This window comes from Triturus cristatus, chromosome 3_1, assembly GCF_964204655.1.
Source record: "Triturus cristatus chromosome 3_1, aTriCri1.1, whole genome shotgun sequence".
In the NCBI taxonomy this organism is placed as follows: Eukaryota; Metazoa; Chordata; class Amphibia; order Caudata; family Salamandridae; genus Triturus; species Triturus cristatus.
In genome coordinates, this window is record NC_140583.1 from 568,196,167 (window position 1) to 568,222,700 (window position 26,534).

The 26,534-nt window shown below is 48.1% G+C and overlaps 1 protein-coding gene across 2 annotated transcripts in view; it reads left to right on the top strand.

Moving 5' to 3' along the window:
• Positions 1 to 26,534, top strand: part of SLCO3A1 (solute carrier organic anion transporter family member 3A1) — an 856,588-nt gene that overhangs the window by 607,472 nt on the left and 222,582 nt on the right. For both annotated transcript variants that reach the window (XM_085644489.1, XM_085644490.1), the window contains exon 4: positions 8,805 to 9,068. In XM_085644489.1, the coding sequence (XP_085500615.1) occupies positions 8,805 to 9,068 (264 nt within the window). The remainder of the gene's footprint in view (positions 1 to 8,804; positions 9,069 to 26,534) is intronic.

The following is a 26,534-nucleotide window of genomic DNA, read 5'->3' on the forward strand; positions in this document are numbered from 1 at the left end:
TGTAAAGAGAAGATCACCATCGAGTTACTCAAATGTTCTCCATTAAAGAAAAAGCATCTTGAATGTTGTTGGACTTGGCCCTTCTGGCAGGTTCACCCCCGAGACTTTTTGCTTAATATTGTGACTTGGTGTAATGGATTTTGGTTTCTGCGCACTTTACCGCTGTGTCTCAGGGTAAAGTGCGTGCGTGTTGTGAGGTTGGCCTGCCCTCCCATAGGAATGCATGGGGGAATGTATGTGTCCCGGTAGTTCCTGATGCGTGGGGTGTGCAGGCCCGTGTTTGGTATGTGCGGACTCGTGGGAGTGAATGCTGCGCGTTGATGTGTGCGGCGTGCATGTACCTGGTGTGGAAGTGCCTCTTCTAGAAGTGGGCACTTCAGTGTGCAGCCTGAAATGTGTGGCTTGTCTGGCGATTGGCTGGTGAGGTCAGGTGACGGACTAGGGAATTCCCCAGAGTCAGGAGGAGTCACCCAGTGGTGAATGGGGAGTTAGCATGTTGATGGCTGGGGAGGAGTGTACCTGGGTCCTGAATAGGACAGGGCTTCCCCCACACAATGCTGGCGCCGGCCCCTGTGGTGCGTCTAATGACCCTAGCCCTGCCAGTGAATAGGGAGAGGGGCTGAGCAAAACAAAGTGCTCAGGAACCTGCTGGAACTGGTTCGCCCCTTCCCTGCACCTTAGACAAAGCCTTGTACTGTATAAAAAGGGGCTGTGTCCCCTTACATGTTGTTCTCTTGCAGGATCCACTTGAGGGGGGGCCTGCTGCTGCTGGGCGCCAGGAGAGACCGCCACTGGGGACTGCCTCCCGGCTGGAGGGCCCTGTGAGCTGGTTCTGGGCCCAGTCTTTGCCCCCCTGGCTTTTGAAAACTTTATTGCTGGACCCTTTTGCTTGTAGCGCCTGGGAGCGCTGTGATTTACTGCACAGCGCTAGGAGCGCTTCATTTTGAGGCCCGAGCGCTGCCAGCGCGCTCCGGTGTCGCCCCATCACAGCCGAGGGAATCCCCGGCGTAGGGATTCCCCCCTTGGGCATCGGATCGAGCGGGAGCCCACCCCGCATTGTGTGTTCGTTGGCGGGTGCCCACCCCGCTTATCTGGTCCTTTCGTTGGCGGGTGCCTACCCCGCTTATTGGTAGTGGTTATCGAGGGAGCCTACCCCTCTTACGAGCCAAGGCTCACCGCCGCGGCCGGGGAAGCCCCGGAAGTCAGGCAGCGCTGACTGGGACGGGGGCGTGGCCCAACCAGGAAGCAGACGGGAGCCTACCCCGCGCTCCTGGGAGCCTGAGGACAAAGGAGGAGGAAGCCGCGTAGAGATCGAGGGAAGCGGACGGGAGCCTACCCCGTGCTTCCCCACGGAGAAGAGGACGTGACTTCCCGGCCCCACAGCAGAGAGAACGGAGGCGACGCGGGAGTCCCCAGAGCAACGGCCCGGTGAGTGCAGAAGGGCTGGGGGACTCCACGCATGTGCTGGGGGTGCGGGGGCAGTGTTTACGAGCCCCGGGAGGCTCCAACATTCTTAAGAGGCAGTGATTGTGTCCCCGAGCCTGCGAGGCTCCAACGTTCAAGGGGGTATTGACTGTGAGCCCCGAGGCCCCCCTGTATACGGGGGCCATTCCTTTTTGTGTGTCCAGAGCGGCCCCGGAAGGCAGCGGGCCGCTCCAACGTAATTGGGGTCAGTGTTCGGCATTGGTCTCGAGCCTGTGAGGCTCCAACGCGCCCCTCACTGTTCAATTCCGAGCGCGAGTGCGCTCCAGTGGGAGAAGGTTCGTGTAGGGCCCCGAGGCTCCCACAATTGCCATAGTTGTTCTCCCAGGCACAGTGGTGCCCACGCTTGCTTTCTCCAGCTGCCCAGCACTTAGTGGGCAGCTGCATCGTTTAGGGTGGGGCCCTCGGAGTTTTGGACTGTGCCTCCTGCGCAGCCTTGCCCCTGACTTGTTGAACGCAGGGCGTCCTAGCCCCTACCAGGCCAGTTGGCCCAGGGACTGCCACAGGTGGTGGCTCATGTGGAGTCTTGCGCAATTGTTCCTACTTGCACCTCTGAATGTGTGTTGATGCATCATGTGCCATTGCTTTACACCTCTGAATGTTTTATGCATCATGTGTGTTCCTTCCTTGCACCTCTGAATGTGTTTTGATGCGTCATGTGCCATTGCTTTACACCTCTGAATGTTTTTAGGCATCATGTGTTTTCCTTCCCTACACCTCTGAATGTGATGCATCATGTGTAACGTTCTATTACCCCTACAGGTATTGTGATACGTAGGTGGTTTTTGCTTTCTCCTAGTACAGGTGGTGCTAGTGAGGTTCTAGTTCCCTGCGTGACAGTCTCCTAAAGTAGTTAGGGTTACGTAGGTGGTACTTCCCCGATACCAGTAAGTACTGGTTGTGTGCTATGCAGATTATTTTTGTGCTACAGTGATTTTATATATTTTGTGTGCTAAATATCTAAAAAGTGCTAATTGCTGACAGTGGTCCAGGTGGCCCTGTCTTGTACATAATCCCTTGTAAATTCTGCCCGTGCCGGTTGGCACAGTGTAAAGTGTGTATTTTTATCTAATGTGTGGTGTATAATACAAAGGTTATTTTTATAGAATACCTTGTGTGGAGTTTCCTTTGTGGTGGGCCTTGGGTGTTGTTGCTGGGTGCGCGCGCAAACGCTTTAGACATCGCCTCAGAGATACGCCTGACTGCTCGTGCCAAGCTACCAAGGGGGTGAGCAGGGGTTATCTTTGGCGTGTAACTTCCTTGCCCTGACTAGAGTGGTGGTTTCTGCCTGACTTTGGCGCAAGCCTTAGCCAACCAGAAATCCCAGGTCTAACATTGGTGATCAGCGGTGGGATTTGGACTTGCGTTTGCGCTGTACCGTAGCAGCGACTGGCTACACCACAAAACTCTGCATTAGATAACCACATTTTAGGGATTAGTGTTTTGAAGTTCCATTATTTCCTCTCCTAAAGGTGTCCTTTTTGAATCATGTACTCCTGTGTTAGCTCAGACACTCAGGTTCCTTGTGTTAAACTCTTCTCAGGAACGTCCGCCAAAATGGAGCCTGCTTTTAACTTCTGTAGTCTGTTTAGGTACAGTAGGTTGGAGCTGGTAGGGTTCTGTGAGGAGAGGGACATAGAGGTGGGTGAGTCAGATACCCAGTCCAAACTGAGGGACAACCTGATCCTTTGGCAAAAGGAGGAGTGGGAGCGAGAGCGCAGCGAGGAAGATAGGGCCCGGGCCGCACGCCGAGAGGGTGGTGGGTCTGAGGGGAGCCCTGAGGAATCTGAGGAGGAGGAAGGTTAACTGACAGGGACGCCAGTAGAGAGTGAAGACCCCATAGATAGGGAGTCCCTTGCTGGGTCCAGTGTCAGGAGCAGCACCCCATCCCTTTCCCTGTCCCCAGAGGAGTGGGTAGATAGGAGGGAAGAGAGGGAGCATCAGCTGGCCATGGAGAAGCTCAGGTTAGAGCATGCCTGGGGGATGGCGCAGCTGACTATAGAGGAGAAAAAGCTGGAGACCGAGAGGGTCTTAGCGCAGGAGAGGATGGCGGAGACTGAGAGGGCCTTCGCCAGGGAGAAATCAGCGCTGGAGAGTAGATTATCCCTTGCGCGCAGTCTTAGTTTTCTGGGCTCCCCAGGGAGGGTTGAGTCCAGTGGTGGCAGCGAGATAGATTTCAGTATAGGAAGTCCCAGTCCCCCAGTCTGGTACCTAGTTCCCGAGAGGAGGAATGTAGGTTGAAATTCAGAAGCAGTAGGAAGCTGTCTCACCAGTCTTGGGAGAAGTTTTTGGATGATTGCGATAAATCACTGACTGAGTGGGCGAGGGCCAGCCCGGAAGGTGGTTATTGCGGACTATTTGGTCTGGTTATTAAAGAGCAGCTATGCCGTAGTTTTTATCCCGGATTGCGCCAACACCTGTTGGGGTGTGACGCCTTAGATGTTTGGGACCTTGCAGAGGAAGCAGACCGTTGGGAAAGGGCCCAAGGTTCGCTAGAGTCATTAGGGTGTGACTCCAAAAGTAGTGGTTCAGGGATCTTCCAGCCCAGCGTGGTGGAAGAGGCTCCGTGTAGCCCAGCTAGGTCCCAGTATAGCGAGGAGGGTGTAGGGGATTACGGCCTGGCTCAGTGGAGCGGGAGTAAGTGGGTGACTGAGGGTCCCCAGACGTACGAAACCCTGCCTCAGGACTTGGGTGGTTTCAGGAGGGAACACCAAGTTGGGGACCTAGGCTGTCCTGTTAGCCCATTTGAGGAGGATCACCTAGTGAGTAGAGGACCGGGAGCGCCTGTAAACAGGGCTCCTGTGGTTCTAGTGTCTGGCAGTACCGCTCCAGTAGGGAGGGTACAGAAGTCCAGCGAGAGGAGTGGCATGGGGCTGTGTTCCCCGGTGGAGGAGCCAGTGGGTCAGAGACCAGCCGGGAGGGCTGAGTCCCCTAGAAGTGACCTTGGCGACTACACGTCTGGCCTGGGGGATCTTCGCGCACTGTCAGGTGGACAGGGGACGGGAGATCTGCGCCAGGCAGACGGTCATGCAACATATGAGGCATATGTTACTCTCGGGGGGATGGTGTGTAAATCCCCAGAAGTCCTGGAGTGCCAGGCAATTATTCCACCGAAGGTTTTAGACCGGAGGTTGGAAGGCCAGGTTCAGGAGCAGCCTGACCTGAAGGGTAGGACTACTGTAACAAGTGTCCTGACCGGTTCTTCTTCCAGAGGTACCGCCCCAGTTGGTAGGGAGCAGGACTCTGGAAGGGGGTGCAGAGGGTGGGAGAGCCCACCTCTGACCCCGGTGCAACCTGAGGGGTTAAACCCTAAGTTGGGAGACCAGTTCTCAGGGAGGGGTCCTGAGCTGGTTGGTAAGTTATGTTACGGGGTCGCCTCTCAGAGGAAGAGAGGGCGGAACCCTAGGAGAAGAGGTAGGGGGAGGAGAGCCTCACCCGTGACTTTTGGTCAGTCTGAGGGTACGGACCCTAGGCTGGAGGATCAGTGGCAGTTTAGAACTGCCCTGATGAGGGGTAGAGTGGAAAATGGTCACTATGTGCCAGGGGTTACTACCCCCCACTCTGTGGTTAGGCCAGGACCAGTGGCGCCTAGGTGGTCTAGGGCCTGGTCCTGGCCACGGACAGCTGAGGAGTACCAGGGGGGTAGCCCAGTTGGTCCGCCGAGTTTTTTCAGAGGAAACCCTGTGAGTTCAGAGTGGCGTAAAACCGGAGAGTGTCCCTGCCGTGGCGGGCCTGCGTCCGTGTTTTATCGCCCCAAGCAGGGAAGACCATCACGGTGGTGATTGGTCTACCCTGCGTTTTGGCTGGAAGGGGGTCGTGTTGGACTTGGCCCTTCTGGCAGGTTCACCCCCGAGACTTTTTGCTTAATATTGTGACTTGGTGTAATGGATTTTGGTTTCTGCGCACTTTACCACTGTTTCTCAGGGTAAAGTGCGTGCGTGTTGTGAGGTTGGCCTGCCCTCCCATAGGAATGCATGGGGGAATGTATGTGTCCCGGTAGTTCCTGATGCGTGGGGTGTGCAGGCCCGTGTTTGGTATGTGCGGACTCGTGGGAGTGAATGCTGCACGTTGATGTGTGCGGCGTGCATGTACCTGGTGTGGAAGTGCCACTTCTAGAAGTGGGCACTTCAGTGTGCAGCCTGAAATGTGTGGCTTGTCTGGCGATTGGCTGGTGAGGTCAGGTGACGGACTAGGGAATTCCTCAGAGTCAGGAGGAGTCACCCAGTGGTGAATGGGGAGTTAGCATGTTGATGGCTGGGGAGGAGTGTACCTGGGTCCTGAATAGGACAGGGCTTCCCCCACACAATGCTGGCGCCGGCCCCTGTGGTGCGTCTAATGACCCTAGCCTTGCCAGTGAATAGGGAGAGGGGCTGAGCAAAACAAAGTGCTCAGGAACCTGCTGGAACTGGTTCGCCCCTTCCCTGCACCTTAGACAAAGCCTTGTACTGTATAAAAAGGGGCTGTGTCCCCTTACATGTTGTTCTCTTGCAGGATCCACTTGAGGGGGGGCCTGCTGCTGCTGGGCGCCAGGAGAGACCGCCACTGGGGACTGCCTCCCGGCTGGAGGGCCCTGTGAGCTGGCTCTGGGCCCAGTCTTTGCCCCCCTGGCTTTTGAAAACTTTATTGCTGGACCCTTTTGCTTGTAGCGCCTGGGAGCGCTGTGATTTACTGCATAGCGCTAGGAGCGCTTCATTTTGAGGCCCGAGCGCTGCCAGCGCGCTCCGGTGTCGCCCCATCACAGCCGAGGGAATCCCCGGCGTAGGGATTCCCCCCTTGGGCATCGGATCGAGCGGGAGCCCACCCCGCATTGTGTGTTCGTTGGCGGGTGCCCACCCCGCTTATCTGGTCCTTTCGTTGGCGGGTGCCTACCCCGCTTATTGGTAGTGGTTATCGAGGGAGCCTACCCCTCTTACGAGCCAAGGATCACCGCCGCGGCCGGGGAAGCCCCGGAAGTCAGGCAGCGCTGACTGGGACGGGGGCGTGGCCCAACCAGGAAGCAGACGGGAGCCTACCCCGCGCTCCTGGGAGCCTGAGGACAAAGGAGGAGGAAGCCGCGTAGAGATCGAGGGAAGCGGACGGGAGCCTACCCCGTGCTTCCCCACGGAGAAGAGGACGTGACTTCCCGGCCCCACAGCAGAGAGAACGGAGGCGACGCGGGAGTCCCCAGAGCAACGGCCCGGTGAGTGCAGAAGGGCTGGGGGACTCTACGCATGTGCTGGGGGTGCGGGGGCAGTGTTTACGAGCCCCGGGAGGCTCCAACATTCTTAAGGGGCAGTGATTGTGTCCCCGAGCCTGCGAGGCTCCAACGTTTAAGGGGGTATTGACTGTGAGCCCCCGAGGCCCCCCTGTATACGGGGGCCATTCCTTTTTGTGTGTCCAGAGCGGCCCCGGAAGGCAGCGGGCCGCTCCAACGTAATTGGGGTCAGTGTTCGGCATTGGTCTCGAGCCTGTGAGGCTCCAACGCGCCCCTCACTGTTCAATTCCGAGCGCGAGTGCGCTCCAGTGGGAGAAGGTTTGTGTAGGGCCCCGAGGCTCCCACAATTGCCATAGTTGTTCTCCCAGGCACAGTGGTGCCCACGCTTGCTTTCTCCAGCTGCCCAGCACTTAGTGGGCAGCTGCATCGTTTAGGGTGGGGCCCTCGGAGTTTTGGACTGTGCCTCCTGCGCAGCCTTGCCCCTGACTTGTTGAACGCAGGGCGTCCTAGCCCCTACCAGGCCAGTTGGCCCAGGGACTGCCACAGGTGGTGGCTCATGTGGAGTCTTGCGCAATTGTTCCTACTTGCACCTCTGAATGTGTGTTGATGCATCATGTGCCATTGCTTTACACCTCTGAATGTTTTATGCATCATGTGTGTTCCTTCCTTGCACCTCTGAATGTGTTTTGATGCGTCATGTGCCATTGCTTTACACCTCTGAATGTTTTTAGGCATCATGTGTTTTCCTTCCCTACACCTCTGAATGTGATGCATCATGTGTAACGTTCTATTACCCCTACAGGTATTGTGATACGTAGGTGGTTGTTGCTTTCTCCTAGTACAGGTGGTGCTAGTGAGGTTCTAGTTCCCTGCGTGACAGTCTCCTAAAGTAGTTAGGGTTACGTAGGTGGTACTTCCCCGATACCAGTAAGTACTGGTTGTGTGCTATGCAGATTATTTTTGTGCTACAGTGATTTTATATATTTTGTGTGCTAAATATCTAAAAAGTGCTAATTGCTGACAGTGGTCCAGGTGGCCCTGTCTTGTACATAATCCCTTGTAAATTCTGCCCGTGCCGGTTGGCACAGTGTAAAGTGTGTATTTTTATCTAATGTGTGGTGTATAATACAAAGGTTATTTTTATAGAATACCTTGTGTGGAGTTTCCTTTGTGGTGGGCCTTGGGTGTTGTTGCTGGGTGCGCGCGCAAACGCTTTACACATCGCCTCAGAGATAAGCCTGACTGCTCGTGCCAAGCTACCAAGGGGGTGAGCAGGGGTTATCTTTGGCGTGTAACTTCCTTGCCCTGACTAGAGTGGTGGTTTCTGCCTGACTTTGGCGCAAGCCTTAGCCAACCAGAAATCCCAGGTCTAACAAATGTTATTAAGGTTAGATATTTTATTCTCTGTAGTATGCAGCTGAAAATGTTGTTTTAACATGGCATCTCTATTCCAGCCATAAGTGAATTTTTGCGGTAGATGTGGAATTATACATACTGTATTGAATTTCTGTTTCCAGATGCTACCGTATGGCTCTTTGATAACAAGTACAGAATGTATCCAACCATGTTCCCAACCAAATTTCCTTTTCTCCATATTATAAGGGCTATTTAAAAGTGATTGATCAAAACCTTTTAAATATTCCCTTTCTACTTTGGGTGCAGTAAATCCATTCCGACAGCAATTCCCCATTTCTTAGTGCACCAACAGAGTACAATTCAGAACTTCCTTATATTGCAACATCCCAGAGTAAACAATATCCGCAGTATTGGTGAAATCTGGGTGAAGTAATATCACATTGGTATTTTTGCTCCGAAATTGGGAAGTGGGCTTTCTTTCAGACAGAGAATTGATAGTTCAACCTGCAACAGAGGAGATGGATGGATGCTGTCTTGAGCTGAAAATATTTCCTTCACTGCTTAAAACCTACGTTGCATAGAGGTTTGCAGACAGTTACATTGTAATCTATTGTATCGGTTCTATTGTATTGTTGAGGCCCCAAAGCATGATAATTTCAATTTTTACAACATGCAAGCAATTGATCCTGCTAAAGTTCTCTGTTTTGCTGTGATGAATTTAGCACTACTGCTTTTTTTCACTAAGCTAAACATTTCACCTTGATATTCATAGGTAAGCTTGATATCACGCCAGATGACCCCCGGTGGATCGGTGCCTGGTGGGGAGGGTTCCTGCTCTGTGGTGCCTTACTCTTCTTCTCGTCTCTTTTGATGTTTGGATTTCCACAGTCCTTGACTCCGAGCATGGACCCCTCCTGTGAAAGTGAGCAAACCATGCTTCCTGCCACAGATTTCGAAAGACCCAAGCCCAGCAATGGGGTGCTGGGGCATCCACTGGAGCCAGACGTCAATGCTTCCTGCTTCCAGCAGCTGAAAGGTGACCATGCTTTAGTTGAAATCATTTCATCTTGTATAAATGACAACACCGCTGGTTTTAATGACAAAGTAATCAATTTTAAGTCTCTTCTGTAGAATCTAAATATCTGAATGTATTGGTAAGATTTGCTTTGCACGTACCTGTTCCCGAGACTTATTATGATTTTGTAGAAAAAAACGTCATTTTTATGCTCTGGCTTAAAAACGCAGCTGTCGGCAGACAATTATGTGACATCACCAGGAGAAAGGGGCTTTGGCTCCGCCCACATGATGGGAACCAAGAGTACTCGATTTGATCAGGCAGAAGTTGTATGCTTCCTCGGTTCAGAATCAGAACAAATGTATTGCAGACTGCGCAGTGGGTGTGTCTTGAGCCCTCCGAAGGTACACAATTCATGCTCAGACTGTCTGAGATTGAGCCACCTGCACATGTCAAAGTGGATTAAAAAGGGTGGGAGCTGTGATGTTGCACACAGGGTGAGTGGGTGTGGTTAAAGGTGTGGCTAAAAAATACAAAATATTCTGTAACTTTTTTCAGTATTTAATGCTCAGGTTAAAACATGAACTAACATGAAATACCACCGAGCTAAGAGGAAAATTGAATGCAAGGTATGTCAATCAGTGAGAGATCCACTGACATACATTATGAAACCTCTGTTGGTTAATGCACTGCATTAGAGGGCCACAGAATTGAATCCTGGTTGATGTCATGGAGAATAGTGACTTGTGAATGTTTAGTGCTACGAGGTCCCAGTCTGTGATAGAAAACACTATGAAAATGTAAGTCAGTATTTTAAGCTTGCATTACCCACATCGTAAGAAGGCTGCTATAGATGCTAAAATGATGTTAAAAAAGTGTTTTCCAAATATAGATTTTTTTGCAGACTGTACACAGTTATATTATTTGTATAACTGTTGTTTAAAAGCACATATTTCACAGTTTAGCTGGTAGATCCCTTTCAATACCTCTACAAAACAATCAAGCATTGAAAATGCAATAGGTCTCGCCCTGGTTTAAGTTAAAGCAGTCCTGTTTGTAATTAGGCGGCTTTTTAGCTTTGCTTTTATTAGTGTTTTTCAAACTTTCATGTACATAACATGCATATGTATGCATATATGTATATGTATGCTTGCATATATTTGTATTTATGAGAGGTAGAGTGGTAGAGAGTAGAGAGTAGTAGAGAGAGGTAGAGAAGTAGAGAGTAGAGAGTGAGTAGTTTCGAGTGAGCAGTAGAGAGGGAGCAGTAGAGAGTGAGTAGTAGTGAGTAGTAGAGTGTGAGTAGTAGAGAGTAGTAGAGTGGTTAGTAGAGAGTGAGTGGTAGAGAGTAGTAGAGAGTGAGTAGTAGAGGGTGAGTAGCAGAGTGAGTAGTAGAGAGTGAGTAGTAGAGAGTAGTAGGCAGTGAGCAGTAGAGAGTGAGTAGTAGATTGTAGTAGAGTGAGTAGTAGAGAGTAGTAGAGTGAGTAGTAGAGAGTGAGTAGTAGAGAGTGAGTAGTAGTGAGTAGTAGGCAGTGAGTAGTGGAGAATGAGTAGAGAGTGAGTAGTAGTGAGTGAGTAGTAGAGGGTGAGTAGTAGAGAGTGAGTAGTAGAGAGAAGTGGAGAGTGATTAGAGAGTAGAGGGTAGTAGAGAGTGAGTAGCAGAGAGTGAGTAGCAGAGAGTGAGTAGTAAAGAGTTAGTAGTATGGAGTAATAGAGTGAGTAGCAGAGAGTGAGTAGTAGAGAGTAGTAGACAGTGAATAGTAGAGACTCAGTAGGAGATTGTAATAGAGTGAGTAGTAGAGAGTAGAAGAGAGTGAGTAGTAGAGAGTGAGTCATAGAGAGTAGAGTAGTAGAAAGTGAGTAGTAGAGAGTAGTAGAGAGTGAGTAGAGAGTAGAGTAGTAGAGAGTGAGTAGAAGAGAGTGGGTAGCAGAGTGAGTAATAGAGAGTGAGTAATAGAGAGTGAGTAGTAGAGAGTCAGTAGTATAGAGTAATAGAGAGTGATTAGGAGAGAGTAGTAGAGCAAGTAGTAGATAGTGAGTAGTAGAGAGTGAGTATTTGGTTCCTGTCTGAGTGTTTGACTTGGAATTCTGTTGATTGGGTTAGGGCTAAGTGGAAGGTAAAGGGGCATGCTGGGATTTGTGGTAGCCTAATTTTATGGTGCTTCCGTCTTTTTAGATTGTTGATTTTTTTTTTGTGAATCATGTGCCGTTGAAGTAGAGGTAGCCTTCAGTAACATTTTGGGAATAGACATTGCACCCCATCCCATGCAGAGGCGATCTCAACACCAATTTTTGTGTGCTGGAAGACACAAGCCAAAAATCAGACCATGCTTTACAGCCTGGAAAAAACACGACCCCCCAGTCCATAAGAATCAAACAAGCGAAATATGGGAAAAGTAGACAACCTGCGTACAAAATATCCTAAAAAATGCTAAATAGCTTTACCAATAGCAGCATTCCGTTGCAAGACTAATATCAGACCTGTTTAAGGAGCTTCAATATTTGTTAAAGTAGAAGACAGGCACTTTTGTCCATGTTGTAATTAGTGTGCGCGCCTCGCGCTAAAAGTAAAAATAATAACGCCCCTGTCCCCGCTACAATCACTCTCGTCAGAGGGTGAGAACCTAGCCCCTGAGAGTTTGCGTTTCTGAACACAGTTTTGCTGCGGCTTGAGGTATGCGTCTCTGTAGCTGGAGGGAGGGAGGGCAGGCGGACGGCAGCAGGCGGGAGGGGGCTTCTAGTGAATGCCTGCAGACGGAGTGAGGCTGTTTGCAGGCGCCAGCAGCAGCGAGATGAAAGGGACGCTCCTGGGGGAAGCTGCTGCTTTTGCAGGTGCCAGCAGCTCCGAGAGGGGGGGTCAGCATGGGAGTATAAAGGTGTATCAAAAGAGGCAACACCGGACCGTCCTCTTATTTTCCTGAACAGTGGTGAAGTGAAGTCTCAGTAGCAAATAGTAGCAGTTTCACAGCTAAAGTCGAGTGGTTATTTCAACTGTCTAAAGCTTAGTCGCCATGAGTAGTAACTGAGTCTCACCGTCTACCCAATCTAAGCTTTGTAAGTAGCCAGTGCTCGACTACTCTCGCAAATAAAGTTACACATTCATCAAATACAATTGAAGTTGCGCTGAGAGCTGTGTTCAACAAGCAGCTGCGTCTCAGAGAGACAGCCAGAAGGGGAAACAAATAGTGCTTCCCCAGTAAATAAAGGCACCAGTGTAACGCCGCGGGTAAAAGATCCAATCCCACAGGGCGTAGATAAAAGGAGACAGGGTGGCAACAATAAGTAAGTGACATGCCTTCAGTGCAATCATTGCACTGCCTTTGGCATAATTCATGATGCATAACAACACAGGTGCCAGCAGCTGCGAGAGTGGGCGTCGTCGGGGCAGGGAGACAGCATGGGAGTATAAAGGTGTATTAAAAGAGGCAACACCGAACCGTCCTTACTCAAAAATTAAATATTTTCCTGAACAGTGGTGAAGCGAAGTCTCAGTAGCCAATAGTAGAAGTATCATAGCTGAAGTCGAGTGGCTACTTCAACTGTCTAAAGCTTAGTCGCCATGAGTAGTAACCGAGTCTAACCGTCTAACCAATCTAAGCTTTGTAAGTATCCAGTGCTCTACTACTCTTGTAAATAAAGTTCCACATTCATCAAATACAATTGAAGTTGCGCTGAGAGCTGTGTTCAACAAGGAGCTGCGTGTCAGAGAGACAGCCAGAAGGGGAAACAAATAGTGCTTCCCCAGTAAATAAAGGCACCAGTGTAACGCCGCGGGTAAAAGATCCAATCCCGCAGGGCGTAGATAAAAGGAGACAGGGTGGCAACAATAAGGGAGTGACATGCCTTCAGTGCAATCATTGCACTATCTTTGGCATAATTCGTGACGCAAAACAACGCGCACAAATCAAAAGTTAAGGCGTAGCTGGGACGAGGCTTCTGGAATCGTTTCGATTCCAAGAAGCCTCGTATGACGAAGCAGCGCATGCGCTGCCTACGTCAGGCCGAGACCTAAAAATGGTGTGTCTTCAAGAATCTTAAAGTGGTTCCATCAATTAAAGCCAGTAGCTGCTTCAAAGCATTGTTTACATTTGCAGATTGACCAGTTGCACACATTTACATTTGTTTCAGGCAGCAGGCATCCTAGCCAGAAGGCTTTTTTAGCTGTCTGCGTCTCCCTCTGTTTCACGGCACAGTAGACTCCGTGATTTCAGCTCTTGGAATTAAACGTCCTAGGATGGTTGTCTTTTCACAAAAAGTCGGGGATCTGTTTTATTAAAATTACAAAAGTATAGGCACGTAGTGCCCCTCAAATGCCACCCCCCTCCCCCCCCCCCACTTCGATCCCTGACCCACATCCCCAGGCAAGCAAAGAGGGGAAGGTTAATGCATTTATAATCCTGATACCCTTCGAAATCCTCTCTCGGGCGGGAATGCAGTGCAAAGGTTATGCGTGGGGGTCAGCAGGCAGTAGCTGAGGTGGTCTGTTCTGCAAATTTGTCACAGCAGTGAGCCTAATCATAGCGTAACCTGCTGGAAGTAGTATTACAATCAGGCCTGGTTCTAGAGGGTGGGCCAGGTGGGTCAGGCACTCCCAAAATAGCTCCTTGGCCTACTCAAGGCCCATTCATGAGCAGACACAATCCTTTGTTTTTATACTTAATGAAACATACCGAGGGACTGCATCCTCGCTATCAAAGCCTAATTGTGCAGCTTTCATTTATAATGGCAATGCCTTGGGATACCTTAAGTGCCTTGGGACAGGGGTGAGGTCACAGGGGGTGATTGCTATTACAGCACAAGTGTAAATAGGAGTATTGGAGATACCTCCGTATATCGACCGCAAGTACCTGTGACACTTTAATTAAGCACTAAAAACAGTTTTAAGGCAGAAACAGTGTAAAGGATTGTACCATTTCAAGAAAGGTAACAGAAAATGTGCATACAAAGAAGATGTATATCTTAGTAGTGGTATATTTTACTTTTTGCTGTGACGCTATTTCTAAGTTATGGCCAGGGCCACTGGAATTATGCGGCCTGCGAAAACCAAATTACGCTGCAGGATTTACTACATTTTGTGGCATTAAAAGTAAATTACGCTTTGAAATGCAGCACATTTCCTTCTAGATTTCCTGCATTATTTTTACATTTTTATATTTTAACACTGTCTTGGCAAAGATTACCAGTTTAACACCACAATGCAGCAAAAGGTAACTGAAAGGTGATTAGCCAACTTTTCCAAAGGGCCTTCAACTGTGCAGCAACACGTTACTGTGCTTTTAGGAACTTTTGATCCATTTGAGAGACAAACACTTTTTTTTGTTAAAATCTGCAAATTATGTGGCAGATGATTGATTATGTTACAAATGTGGCAAATCTATAATCATGCTGAATACCCTGCAGGTGGAGAATTGCACAAATCCCATGGCCCTGTTTATAGAAGTACTATATTAAGCATAAAATCACTGACAATGGCAAAGGTTTGAATCTCCTTGAATGAAAATACTTGTCGAGTTTCACCAATATATCACACATAGAGAATGGGAAGGAACAGTGCAAGTGTCTATCGTGCAAAGAAAAGCACTGGCAACCATTCCATGGCAGCACTGGCAACATGTGCTGCCACTGTCCTGCCTATTCCCAATCTCTCGAGGACCTTGCAGAAGATGGAGCTTGCTAGCATTATTAGATGGAATTTAAAGAACAAACACCCCATTTTGGGGAACCAGTGACTGTGCATTCATTCTCTCCCAAAATATTCTCTCAATTTGTCACTTGAAAAGACAGGAATGGATTATAGTGAGGTCCACTGGAATTATGCAATGCTTCAGTAACAGTGTTTTAAACATAATAATGTTTTTTAATCTGCACCATAATTTGAAGGATTAACAAAAGCCATCTAAATGGATTAAACGCGACTAAATGCAACCATGTGTTTATGCACAGTCGAAGGCCTTTCACAAAGGTTTACCTATCACCTTTTAGCTGCTTACTGCTGTAGTGGCGTTTTAAATAAGTACTAATGGGGTAAAACCTTTTTTGCAGACACTGTTAGCATGTAAAAAATGACAAAATAATTAATATTACCTTGCATCACGCTGCAAAATTTAGTCAACCCTGCTGCATAATCAGGTCCTTCCGTGTTGCATTACTCCAGTGGCCATGATTAAAGCGTGGCCATTACTCCCCGGGTCCCAAATTGATAATAGAGAAAGGTTTGGGGTGAAGCAGAGGGATAGAAGGGTAATACTGAAGAGGCACAAGGGAGCATAGTAAGAAAAAAGGAGGATGAGAGGGAGAGAAGGATGGCGATCCAGAAAGACAGAGGTGGGGGGGAGGAGGAGGGACAGAAAAGAGGGGAGGAAGAGTGAGAAAGGGTGAGGAAAAGAGTGAGTAGTGAGGTGAGAGAGAGAAGGATGCAGTGGGAATACGAGGGTGAAGTGGACCAAAAGTAATTTGGTGCCCAGTGAGAGAATGGGTAGGTCAGGAGAGAGAATCTAGGCTAAGGCAGAAAGAAAGGGGGATGAGGTGAGAAAAATAGGAGGCGAAGTGGCAAAATAAAAGGCCACGGCATGGAAACAGGTGGATAAGGTGGAGAGAGAGTAGGATGACGTGAAGCGAGTGAGGTGGGAGGAAATAGAGGGTGAGGTGAGCAGAGTAATAAGGTGAAGTGGAGAGAAAGGAAGGTGAAGTAGGGAAAGAGGAAGGTGAAACCGAGAGAAAGGCTGGTGAGGTATAGAGAGCAGAAAAGATCAAGTCCATAGGTTTAAATCTCTAGAAATATACAGTGTACAGTAGTAGACAGAAGCCGGCAGTAGGTATGGTATGGAGCAGAAAAGATCAAGTCCATAGGTTTAAATCTCTAGAAATATACAGTGTACAGTAGTAGACAGAAGCCGGCAGTAGGTATGGTATACAGCTCACACCAATGCAAGACCATCCAGCATGCCTAGACACAGCTCTCAGACACATGGGGCTCTGGACATCCCCATTTATCTTTATGGCCCACCAATGCTTCTTCATGGCCCTCCCAGACCCCAGGGTCTCAGGTAGGCAGGGCAATGGCAAGATGACACTTTGTGCATTTACCACAGCTGCCCCAGGCAGGTGCCTTTCCTGGCCGAAGCTGACCGTCTCTGTCTCCCACTAGTGTCCTGATGCGACCACCAAATCGTTCACAGGAGTGCATTCCCTTCGCGCTGTCTGCCAGTAGTTTGGGTCGCCTCCATTGTTCATCTCGACCTCCTGTTATACACAGTGCTGCATCACTCCTTGTGTTGGGTGGACTCCCGTAGAATCTTGTCAGTGTGCAGCAACCTCTGGATTACACGAATATTTCACCGAGTCTGGGGGAAGCACAGACCGTGTCCTAAGGAAGCTTAAGTGCAAATGAAGTCTCAAGATACTTTACTAACTGTAACCATTTCCGTTACCTCTCTTCTGCCTAACAACATTGGGATGGAGTCCAAACAGCTGAGTGAAGAAGCTTGATAATTCAAATCAACCGAGCAGCAGCCATTCATGAAGACGCTGCTCAGAAAGGGCCATTGGTATGACTGGTCCCCGACCACATGCATGGGTGGGTAACAAACGTCAGACCCTGGGGCCAAGTACGCGAATGTCTTGTCGGTATTTATATAGTGCTTTCATAGCCCTGGTCGGCCTATGCACTAGATATTCCAGCTGAGGGTGCACGAAGCAGAATTATTCATCTTGAAAGCTGGCAAGCAGGGTCAGGTTGCGAAGGCGGGCAGTCTGGCATTGGGTGATTGGCCGGTGCCTCAAGGTCATCTGTCGGCCGCTTTTCGGGGCCTCTATAAACCATCCCATAGAAACGTACTATCTCCCCCGGTCCCGCCAGGCCACTGTGAAGTATCACCATTACCACGGGCCTTCCCCATGCTGTCAAACTGAGGCTGGGGCCAGGTGTTGTTCTGGCCCTTAGGAAATTCTCACCTCCGCCCCTGCCTCGTGTGGCCGGCCTGGCCCAGAAGCAGTGTCTTTCCTCCACTGGGCCATCACTTTCAGGCCATGATGGGTGTGGGGAGGGTGGGAGTAGGCAGGGGCCTCGCAGGGGGGCCATTCTCACATAAGCCCCCCTGAAGTAGCAGCATCAGCTGTGTGCTTTTCTTGACTCCCCCTGCCAGGTTATACCCTAAGGCTATAATGGGATGGGGAGGGGGTTAGTAAACGTAGTAGCCTCGTTGGGGACCAGGTGTTGTCACTATGGTCCCGGTGTTTGTAGGCCTTGATGGAGGAGTGGGGGAGTATTTAGGCCGCACTGTGAGTTCACCGTTCCCAGGCGGAAAGAAAACATAGGATGTAGCGTTATGGTCTCAAACCTGCTGACGTTGGAAATGGCGAACTACGTTAAAGTTCTGGACTTTGCTCAATATCCAGTTGTTCTGGGCAAATCACTTAATCTATCTAAAATAAAAATGAATTTGATGTTGTGCATTGTATCTGGACCGAGTTCACACTGTACAAAGCTAAAAAAAAAATACTAACCATTTTGGAATGTGGCCCACTTTTTGGGGGAGTGCCCGGGCCTAATTGTGATCCCAATCTGACCCTGCTGGCAAGCACATCCCAGCAAACATGTCTCATATACCTGTGAACAGCAGGTTAATTGCCTAAATGTGTAACACAACTGAGATCTCTTTTCAGTGCCCAGTAAAATGAATTAGAACTGCTTCAAAGTTCAGAAATTTGTATGCCATAATTATGAAACAAAAAGAGAATTCCAAAAGTGGAATGTAAGCAAAATTACATGCAAATCTCCTTGTGCACCCCCCCAAAAAAACACACGAAACATGTGACGGAGTGTGTGTCCGCAGTGACGTGGTCTTATGTCCGTAGGCAAGGTCCACGCTATATCAAACTTCCTAAAATATAATGTGAATGCTGCCTGCCACCCATACGCTAATCTGATTACCTCAAGCATTAAGTCCAAACAGTAACCTTTGATGTCAGACAGACACCTATTTAGTGGCTTAATTGTCCAGGTGAAACTGGAAACATCGGGTGTCAATCCCGGCTTCCCTGTTTGGCAAAATTGTGTGATCCTAGGCAAATCTTTAATTTCAGCAAGACTCATTTTGTTTATTATCACAAATAGGATCTCTTTCGAATACGCGAGATGTGAGCTGTACAAAACCTCTTTTGTGGTTTAAATTATTAGCCTTTAATGTTACTCCAGCTACAATAAAAATCTAAAATATACAGTACATTTGATAGCTGATTAAACTCTTAAGTTCACTAAATGTATGGTTCAGGGTGGGGCAGGTATGTTTCTCAGATCAATTTGAAAAAGAAGCCTCACTTTAGGAGTGACTTTTGAAAAGGATCTGATGCACTGACGTGAAATGCTTCCACGGGTTAAATAACCCAGGTTCTTGAATGTTAAAGAAGCCTTATCTTACTCTACTGTGATGCTTGGTGCATGGGTGATATGCGTGCACATGCTCTTAGAGCCATAGCTAACCCTTGGCCCTGCTATATAGCTTTCTAAGTTGGTGTCCACAGGTTGGAGAAAACGAATCTTTGGCAACAGCACCCCAGCCCGTCTGTTACACAGCTACCAGAAACAAGTTGTATCTGTGGTGGACGATGAACTTGGAAAGTAGGGTTGTTGGGACAACATAGTCCTCTGCATGGCAAGAAACGTGCACCCCTGCCCTAAGGGCCCAACTGTACTGTTGTCTGAATCCCTAGGGTTATCCTCATAGTTGTGGTCGGCTACCTCCTTTGCCAAGAGTTAAGCAGCATGAGCACAGAGGTGGCAGCAAACTGTGTAGAGATCAGTAGTAGTAAACAGGTTCTATTTACCCTGTGTGAGTGGAGTAAGGCCTACAGACTCACTCACCTTTTAAAACTTCCCCTGCCGTGGGCTCAACTCACCCGTGGCCTACATCAGGTGGATGTGAAGTGCTGCACAGGAGTAGTGACTGTGCAGGTTGTATGGGTGCCTGGGAAGTGTACTGTACAGGGATAGAGCAATGCTGTGTAGTACATGTGGGATTAGTGCAGGGGTCGCCAACCGGTCGATCGCGAGCTACCGGTAGCTCGCAGGTGTCCTGTCAGTAGCTCGTGGCCTAACTTCCACTTTAGTAGCCTATCATTGTCATTTTGTTTGTTTTTTAGGCCTTTTGCAGTTGCTGGTCTCCCGCCGTAGGAAGCAGCTGCTATTTGAGCCTATCTGGGGAGGGGTGAAGTGGTTGACGTCGGCCAGCGCATGGGCAGAGTTTGCTGCCCTCAGAGAACCACTATGCGCGCCTTTTGCTGCATGTCTCCGTTCTATAATCGTGTGCCGTTTTTCGGACGGATAGGCAGCCTTGAAGGCATAATATGTTCTCCATGCTGAAATAAGAGGAGCTGCTGTGTCAGCCACCATAAGCAGAATCAGTCACCTTAAGCAGAACCAGACAGACAGCAGGTATGTGGGGAAGAGGAGCTTTATTTTTTTAAATAGATGCCTGTGCATGCCGTTATTCTAAATAAAACATGAGAAGTAGTTCAAACAAGTAAATTTGGACCGAATTCCTTCCGAATGGCTCTGGCTGTTGAAATTATTTAGCTCTTGTTGAGCTAGTTTAGAAAGTGTCTTATAGTATGTGTGAAGGGCCTTATTAATTCCCTCCCTCTTGTGGTTACTATGGTGACCTCTGTGTCTCTACTGGCCATTATACAAGTAGGTGACTGTTCTCTTTTTAACAACAAGGCTAAAAGGCATCCCATTCTATCCCTCCCTCAGTGCACTGCCTGACAAAAAGAGCGTAACAGTAACAGTTCTCTCTGCATCGTTTTTTTCTACAATTTCTGCCTGAAGAGCCTCAAGTCTAATTTCAGCTTGAGCAGCTTTACCAGAGGCGTTCTGCTGGCGGGTCAGCTCTCTGTCTCTGTCTCAGAGTTCTGTGTTCCATTTCCTGGTCATTGAGGCTACTCGTGAGTGCGCAGTACCTCTCAACTACTTTTAATGCATCTCATTCTATGTCTTGGTTGCTAGCAGTATCAACATTCAGGGTGTAGTAATCTGTGCTGGACTTGTTGAGGGCTTGGCAAAGCTCTGGGTCACATATCGCTGATACAGGGAGCCGCCAAGTAAAGATCATCACCTTATATTTAGCAATGACATGGTCCGGTGACAGGCCTTTGATTTTAACATCGGCTGCCACTGCACTTTACATCTGCCTTCAGTAACAAAGCGCGGTGGCAACCGATCTTAAAATCAAAGGTCTTTGCAGGCACTGAGCTGCTACCACGGTGGAGGCCAATGTTAAAATCAAAAGTGCTTGACTGCCGTGAACTGCTTTCACTGACTACAGCACGCTTTAAATTTGCCTTCGTGTTGTAGTCAATAAAAGCAGCTCAGTGCATGCCATGCCCTTTGATTTTAAGTTCCGATGCCACTGTGCTTTATTATATAGTCTTTCAATCTTAAAGCTCAGTGCCAGCCGATGTTGAAATCAAAGCGCTTTACATGCACTGATCCGATCCTCCCAAAACAGTTCACCTCTATGTCCAGTCCTGTCACTCACAGCCTCTCGTCTCCCACACTCTTCCTTTGTGCCAACGCAGGTCTACTTGTGTGACACAGAGCTGTGTTTTGGTGCACCACAGCTATGCAAAACAATTTGATTTGTTGAGTACTTCGATACTAGTGTGCATTTAATACAGGCAGCTTCTGTTTACAATTTTAGTGGCCGAGTCTGAGATGATGCAATTTTTCCTTGCGTGGGATTTGTCTGAGCAAGGCTCATTAGTCCTTACCTGATTTTTCCCATGCACTTTTATCCCATTGATGTTCTGTCTTTATATGGCTTGGTTTTTGAGGTGTTACTTACAAGAAAGTTCAATGAAGGACTCAATTTTCCTGATTTAGAAACTCATGGCCTATGTAGGAGGAAAGCAGGCTGGTGAGTGCAATAGATATCTGGAGTTTGTGTGCATGCACGATTGGTGATCAGATTTAACATTTGTTTTAACCCCTTCGCTGCTAGGCCTTTTCCCCTCCTGTGCTAAGCCTTTTTTGGGCTATTTGGGGTAGTGCGCGCTTAGGCCCCTGTAACTTTTTGACCACATTAGGTATCCACGCCAAATTTGCGTCCTTTTCTTTCAACATCATGGGGATTCTAAAGGTACCCAGGGTTTGTGGATTCTCCTAGAGGGTTCCCAGAAATTAGTCAAAATACAACAAAATTTTGTTTTTTTTGTGAAAAATGGGAAAAACGGGCTGCAAATGAAAGCTTCTGGGTTTTTCTCTGCAAATGGTATAAAAAAGGGTTTGTGGGGCTGAAATCACAATTTCTCCAGCTTTTAGGGAATGACAGAATTTTGTCAGAAAACCAACATTTTTTACACAGTTTTGACATTTTTCTGGGACATACCCTATTTGTGCTATTTTTTGTGCTTTCAACCTCCTTCCAGTTAATGGTAGAAATGGGTACAAAAACAATAATGGATCCTGGAAAGCTATACATTTTTAAAAGTAGACAAAATTCTGAATTCAGCAAGGGGTCATTTGTGTAGATCCATCAAGGTTTCTTTATAGAAACTACCAGTTAAATATAGGAAAAATTAAAAATTAGTTGAAAAAAGCAGCCTTTTGAGTCAACGTTTTCACCTGTAACTTCTTCTAATTATGACATCTCTTAAAAAGCAATGTACCGTTACATCCACTGGACCTTCCTGGTTGTGGGGATATATAGGACTTGTAGGTTCACCAAGAGCCCAAGGAACCCAGAGTAAACAACTGAGCAGCATTTTGTAATGGTTTTTTTTTTAGTTCTGGGTATATAGCAATTATAGTGTGAAAATGTATACATGGAAAAATTGGTATGAAAAACACCTTTGTATTTCTGAAATGGGAACAAATTACAGAGTTTAGAAACAGTGTATATTTGCACTTTTTCGAAATTGGGAATACTCATACTTGCATGACAATTATTGGTCCTTTTTCAAAATGACTTTTTTTTACAAAATGTCTTTCATTTGGAAGGGAGAAATGCATCAAAAATCAATAGGTAATAACAGTTGCTTTACAAATCTGAACTACCCCAAGTCTCCCGATAAAAACGGTACCTCACTTGTGTGGGTAGGCATAGTGCCCACGACAGGAAGTGGCTCAAAACCTAAGGTGAACACACCACATTTTCACACTGAAAATTTACACATTTTTTGCGAAGAGTCTAGCTGTAGTTTTTTAACCCTAGCCCTGCCGGCACCTAGGGAAACCTAGCAAACCTATACATTTTTGAAAACTAGACACCCAGGGGAATCCAGGATGGGGTGACTTGACTGCCTCCCACCAGGTTCTGTTTCCCAGAATCCCTTGCAAACCTAAAAAATTGCCAAAAAAAACACATTTTCCCCACATTTCTGTGGTGGAAAGTCCTGGAATCTGCGTGGATCCACAAATTTCCACCCACCCCGCGTTCCCCAAAGTCCTACGAGAAAAATGGTACCTCACTTGTACGGGTCGGCCTAGTGCCCGCGACAAGAAACGGCGCAAAACACAACGTGGTCACACCTCAATTTTGCAGTGAAAAATGACCCTTTTTTGGCAAAGGGACTAGCTGTAGTTTTTGAACCCTAGCCCTGCCAGCACCTTGGCAAACCTAGAAAACCTATACATTTTTGAAAACTAGACAACCAGGGGAATCCAGAATGGGGTGACTTGACTGCCTCCCACCATGGTCTGTTACCCAGAATCCCTTGCAAACGTAAAAAATTGACAAAAAAAACACATTTTCCCCACATTTCTGTGGTGGACAATTCTGGAATCTGCGTAGATCCACAAATTTCCACCCACGCCGCGTTCCCCAAAGTCCTACGAGAAAAATGGTACCTCACTTGTGTGGGTCGGCCTAGTGCCCGCGACAGGAAACGGCGCAAAACGCAACGTGGTCACACCTCAATTTTGCAGTGAAAAATGACCCTTTTTTGGCAAAGTGACTAGCTGTAGTTTTTGAACCCTAGCCCTGCCGGCACTTAGGGAAACCTAGCAAACCTATACATTTTTGAAAACTAGACACGCAGGGGAATCCAGGATGGGGTGACTTGACTGCCTCCCACCATGGTCTGTTACCCAGAATCCCTTGCAAACGTAAAAAAATGACAAAAAAAACACATTTTCCCCACATTTCTGTGGTGGAAAGTTCTGGAATCTGTGTGGATCCACAAATTTCCACCCACCCCGCGTTCCCCAAAGTCCTACGAGAAAAATGGTACCTCACTTGTGCGGGTCGGCCTAGTGCCCGCGACAGGAAATGGTGCAAAACGCAACGTGGTCAGACCTCAATTTTGCAGTGAAAAATGACCCTTTTTTGGCAAAGTGACTAGCTGTAGTTTTTGAACCCTAGCCCTGCCGGCACTTAGGGAAACCTAGCAAACCTATACATTTTTGAAAACTAGACACCCAGGAGAATCCAGGATGGGGTGACTTGACTGCCTCCCACCATGGTCTGTTACCCAGAATCCCTTGCAAACGTAAAAAAATGACAAAAAAAACATATTTTCCTCACATTTCTGGGATGGAAAGTTCTGGAATCTGCGTGGATCCACAAATTTCCACCCACCCCGCGTTCCCCAAAGTCCTACGAGAAAAATTGTACCTCACTTGTGCGTGTCGGCCTAGTGCCCGCAAAAAGAAACGGCGCAAAACGCAACGTGGTCACACCTCAATTTTGCAGTGAAAAATGACCCTTTTTTGGCAAAGTGACTAGCTGTAGTTTTTGAACCCTAGCCCTGCCGGCACTTAGGGAAACTTAGCAAACCTATACATTTTTGAAAACTAGACACCCAGGGGAATCCAGGATGGGGTGACTTGACTGCCTCCCACCATGGTCTGTTACCCAGAATCCCTTGCAAACGTAAAAAAATGACAAAAAAAACACATTTTCCCCACATTTCTGGGATGGAAAGTTCTGGAATCTGCGTGGATCCACAAATTTCCACCCACCCCACGTTCCCAAAAGTCCTACGAGAAAAATGGTACCTCACTTGTGCGGGTCGGCCTAGTGCCCGCGACAGGAAACGGCACAAAACGCAACGTGGTCACACCTCAATTTTGCAGTGAAAAATGACCCTTTTTTGGCAAAGTGACTAGCTGTAGTTTTTTAACCCTAGCCCTGCCGGCACTTAGGGAAATCTAGCAAACCTATACATTTTTGAAAACTAGACACCCAGGGGAATCCAGGATGGGGTGACTTGACTGCCTCCCACCATGGTCTGTTACCCAGAATCCCTTGCAAACGTAAAAAAATGACAAAAAAAACACATTTCCCCCACATTTCTGTGGTGGAAAGTTCTGGAATCTGCGTGGATCCACAAATTTCCACCCACCCCGCGTTCCCCAAAGTCCTACGAGAAAAATGGTACCTCACTTGTGCGGGTCGGCCTAGTTCCCGCGACAGGAAACGGTGCAAAACGCAACGTGGTCAGACCTCAATTTTGCAGTGAAAAATGACCCTTTTTTGGCAAAGTGACTAGCTGTAGTTTTTGAACCCTAGCCCTGCCGGCACTTAGGGAAACCTAGCAAACCTATACATTTTTGAAAACTAGACACGTAGGGGAATCCAGGATGGGGTGACTTGACTGCCTCCTACCATGGTCTATTACCCAGAATCCCTTGCAAACGTAAACAAATGACAAAAAAAACACATTTTCCCCACATTTCTGGGATGGAAAGTTCTGGAATCTGCGTGGATCCACAAATTTCCACTCACCCCGCGTTCCCCAAAGTCCTACGAGAAAAATGGTACCTCACTTGTGCGGGTCGGCCTAGTGCCCGCGACAGGAAACGGCGCAAAACGCAACGTGGTCAGACCTCAATTTTGCAGTGAAAAAGGACCCTTCTTTGGCAAAGTGACTAGCTGTAGTTTTTGAACCCTAGCCCTGCCGGCAATTAGGGAAACCTAGCAAACCTATACATTTTTGAAAACTAGACACCCAGGGGAATCCAGGATGGGGTGACTTGACTGCCTCCCACCATGGTCTGTTACCCAGAATCCCTTGCAAACGTACAAAAAAAGACAAAAAAAACACATTTTCCCCACATTTCTGGGATGGAAAGTTCTGGAATCTGCGTGGATCCACAAATTTCCACCCACCCCACGTTCCGCAAAGTCCTACGAGAAAAATGGTACCTCACTTGTGCGGGTCGTCCTAGTGCCCACGACAGGAAACAGCGCAAAACGCAACGTGGTCACACCTCAATTTTGCAGTGAAAAATGACCCTTTTTTGGCAAAGTGACTAGCTGTAGTTTTTGAACCCTAGCCCTGCCGGCACTTAGGGAAACCTAGCAAACCTATACATTTATTGAAAACTAGACACCCAGGGGAATCCAGGATGGGGTGACTTGACTGCCTCCCACCATGGTCTGTTACCCTGAATCCCTTGCAAACGTAAAAAAATGACAAAAAAAACACATTTTCCCCACATTTCTGTGGTGGAAAGTTCTGGAATCTTTGTGGATCCACAAATTTCCACCCACCCCGCGTTCCCCAAAGTCCTACGAGAAAAATGGTACCTCACTTGTGCGGGTCGGCCTAGTGCCCGCGACAGGAAACGGCGCAAAACGCAACGTGGTCAGACCTCAATTTTGCAGTGAAAAATGACCCTTTTTTGGCAAAGTGACTAGCTGTAGATTTTGAACCCTAGCCCTGCCGGCACTTAGGGAAACCTAGCAAACCTATACATTTTTGAAAACTAGACACCCAGGGGAATCCAGGATGGGGTGACTTGACTGCCTCCCACCATGGTCTGTTACCCAGAATCCCTTGCAAACGTAAAAAAATGACAAAAAAAACACATTTTCCCCACATTTCTGGGATGGAAAGTTCTGGAATCTGCGTGGATCCACAAATTTCCACCCACCCCGCATTCCCCAAAGTCATACGAGAAAAATGGTACCTCACTTGTGCAGGTCGGCCTAGTGCCCGCGACAGGAAACGGCGCAAAACGCAACGTGGTCACACCTCAATTTTGCAGTGAAAAATGACCCTTTTTTGGCTAAGTGACTAGCTGTAGTTTTTGAACTCTAGCCGTGCCGGCACCTAGGGAAACCTACCAAACCCAGACATTTCTGAAAACTAGACACCCGGCGGCTTCCAGGGAGGTATGGCTTGCGTGGATCCCCCAACGTTTCCTTACCCAGAATCCCCTGCAAACCTCAATTTTTGCTGAAAAAATCACTTTTTTCACACGTTTTGGGGTGGGAAAGTAGTGGCATCACCGGGCTCACACAAATTTACCACCACCCAGCGTTCCCCCAGGTCTCCCGGTAAAAATGGTGCCTCACTTGTGTGGGAGGCCCAAGTACCCGCGGCAGGCAAGGGCCCAAAACGTAGTGAGGCGATATCAAAATGGCCTATCGCAAAACCACCTGGTTTTGCAAGGGGGGTCACTTTGGTTTTTGGCCCGGTGCATGGCGGCCATCTAGGGAAACCTACAAAACCCAGACATTTCTGAAAACTAGACACCCGGTGGCT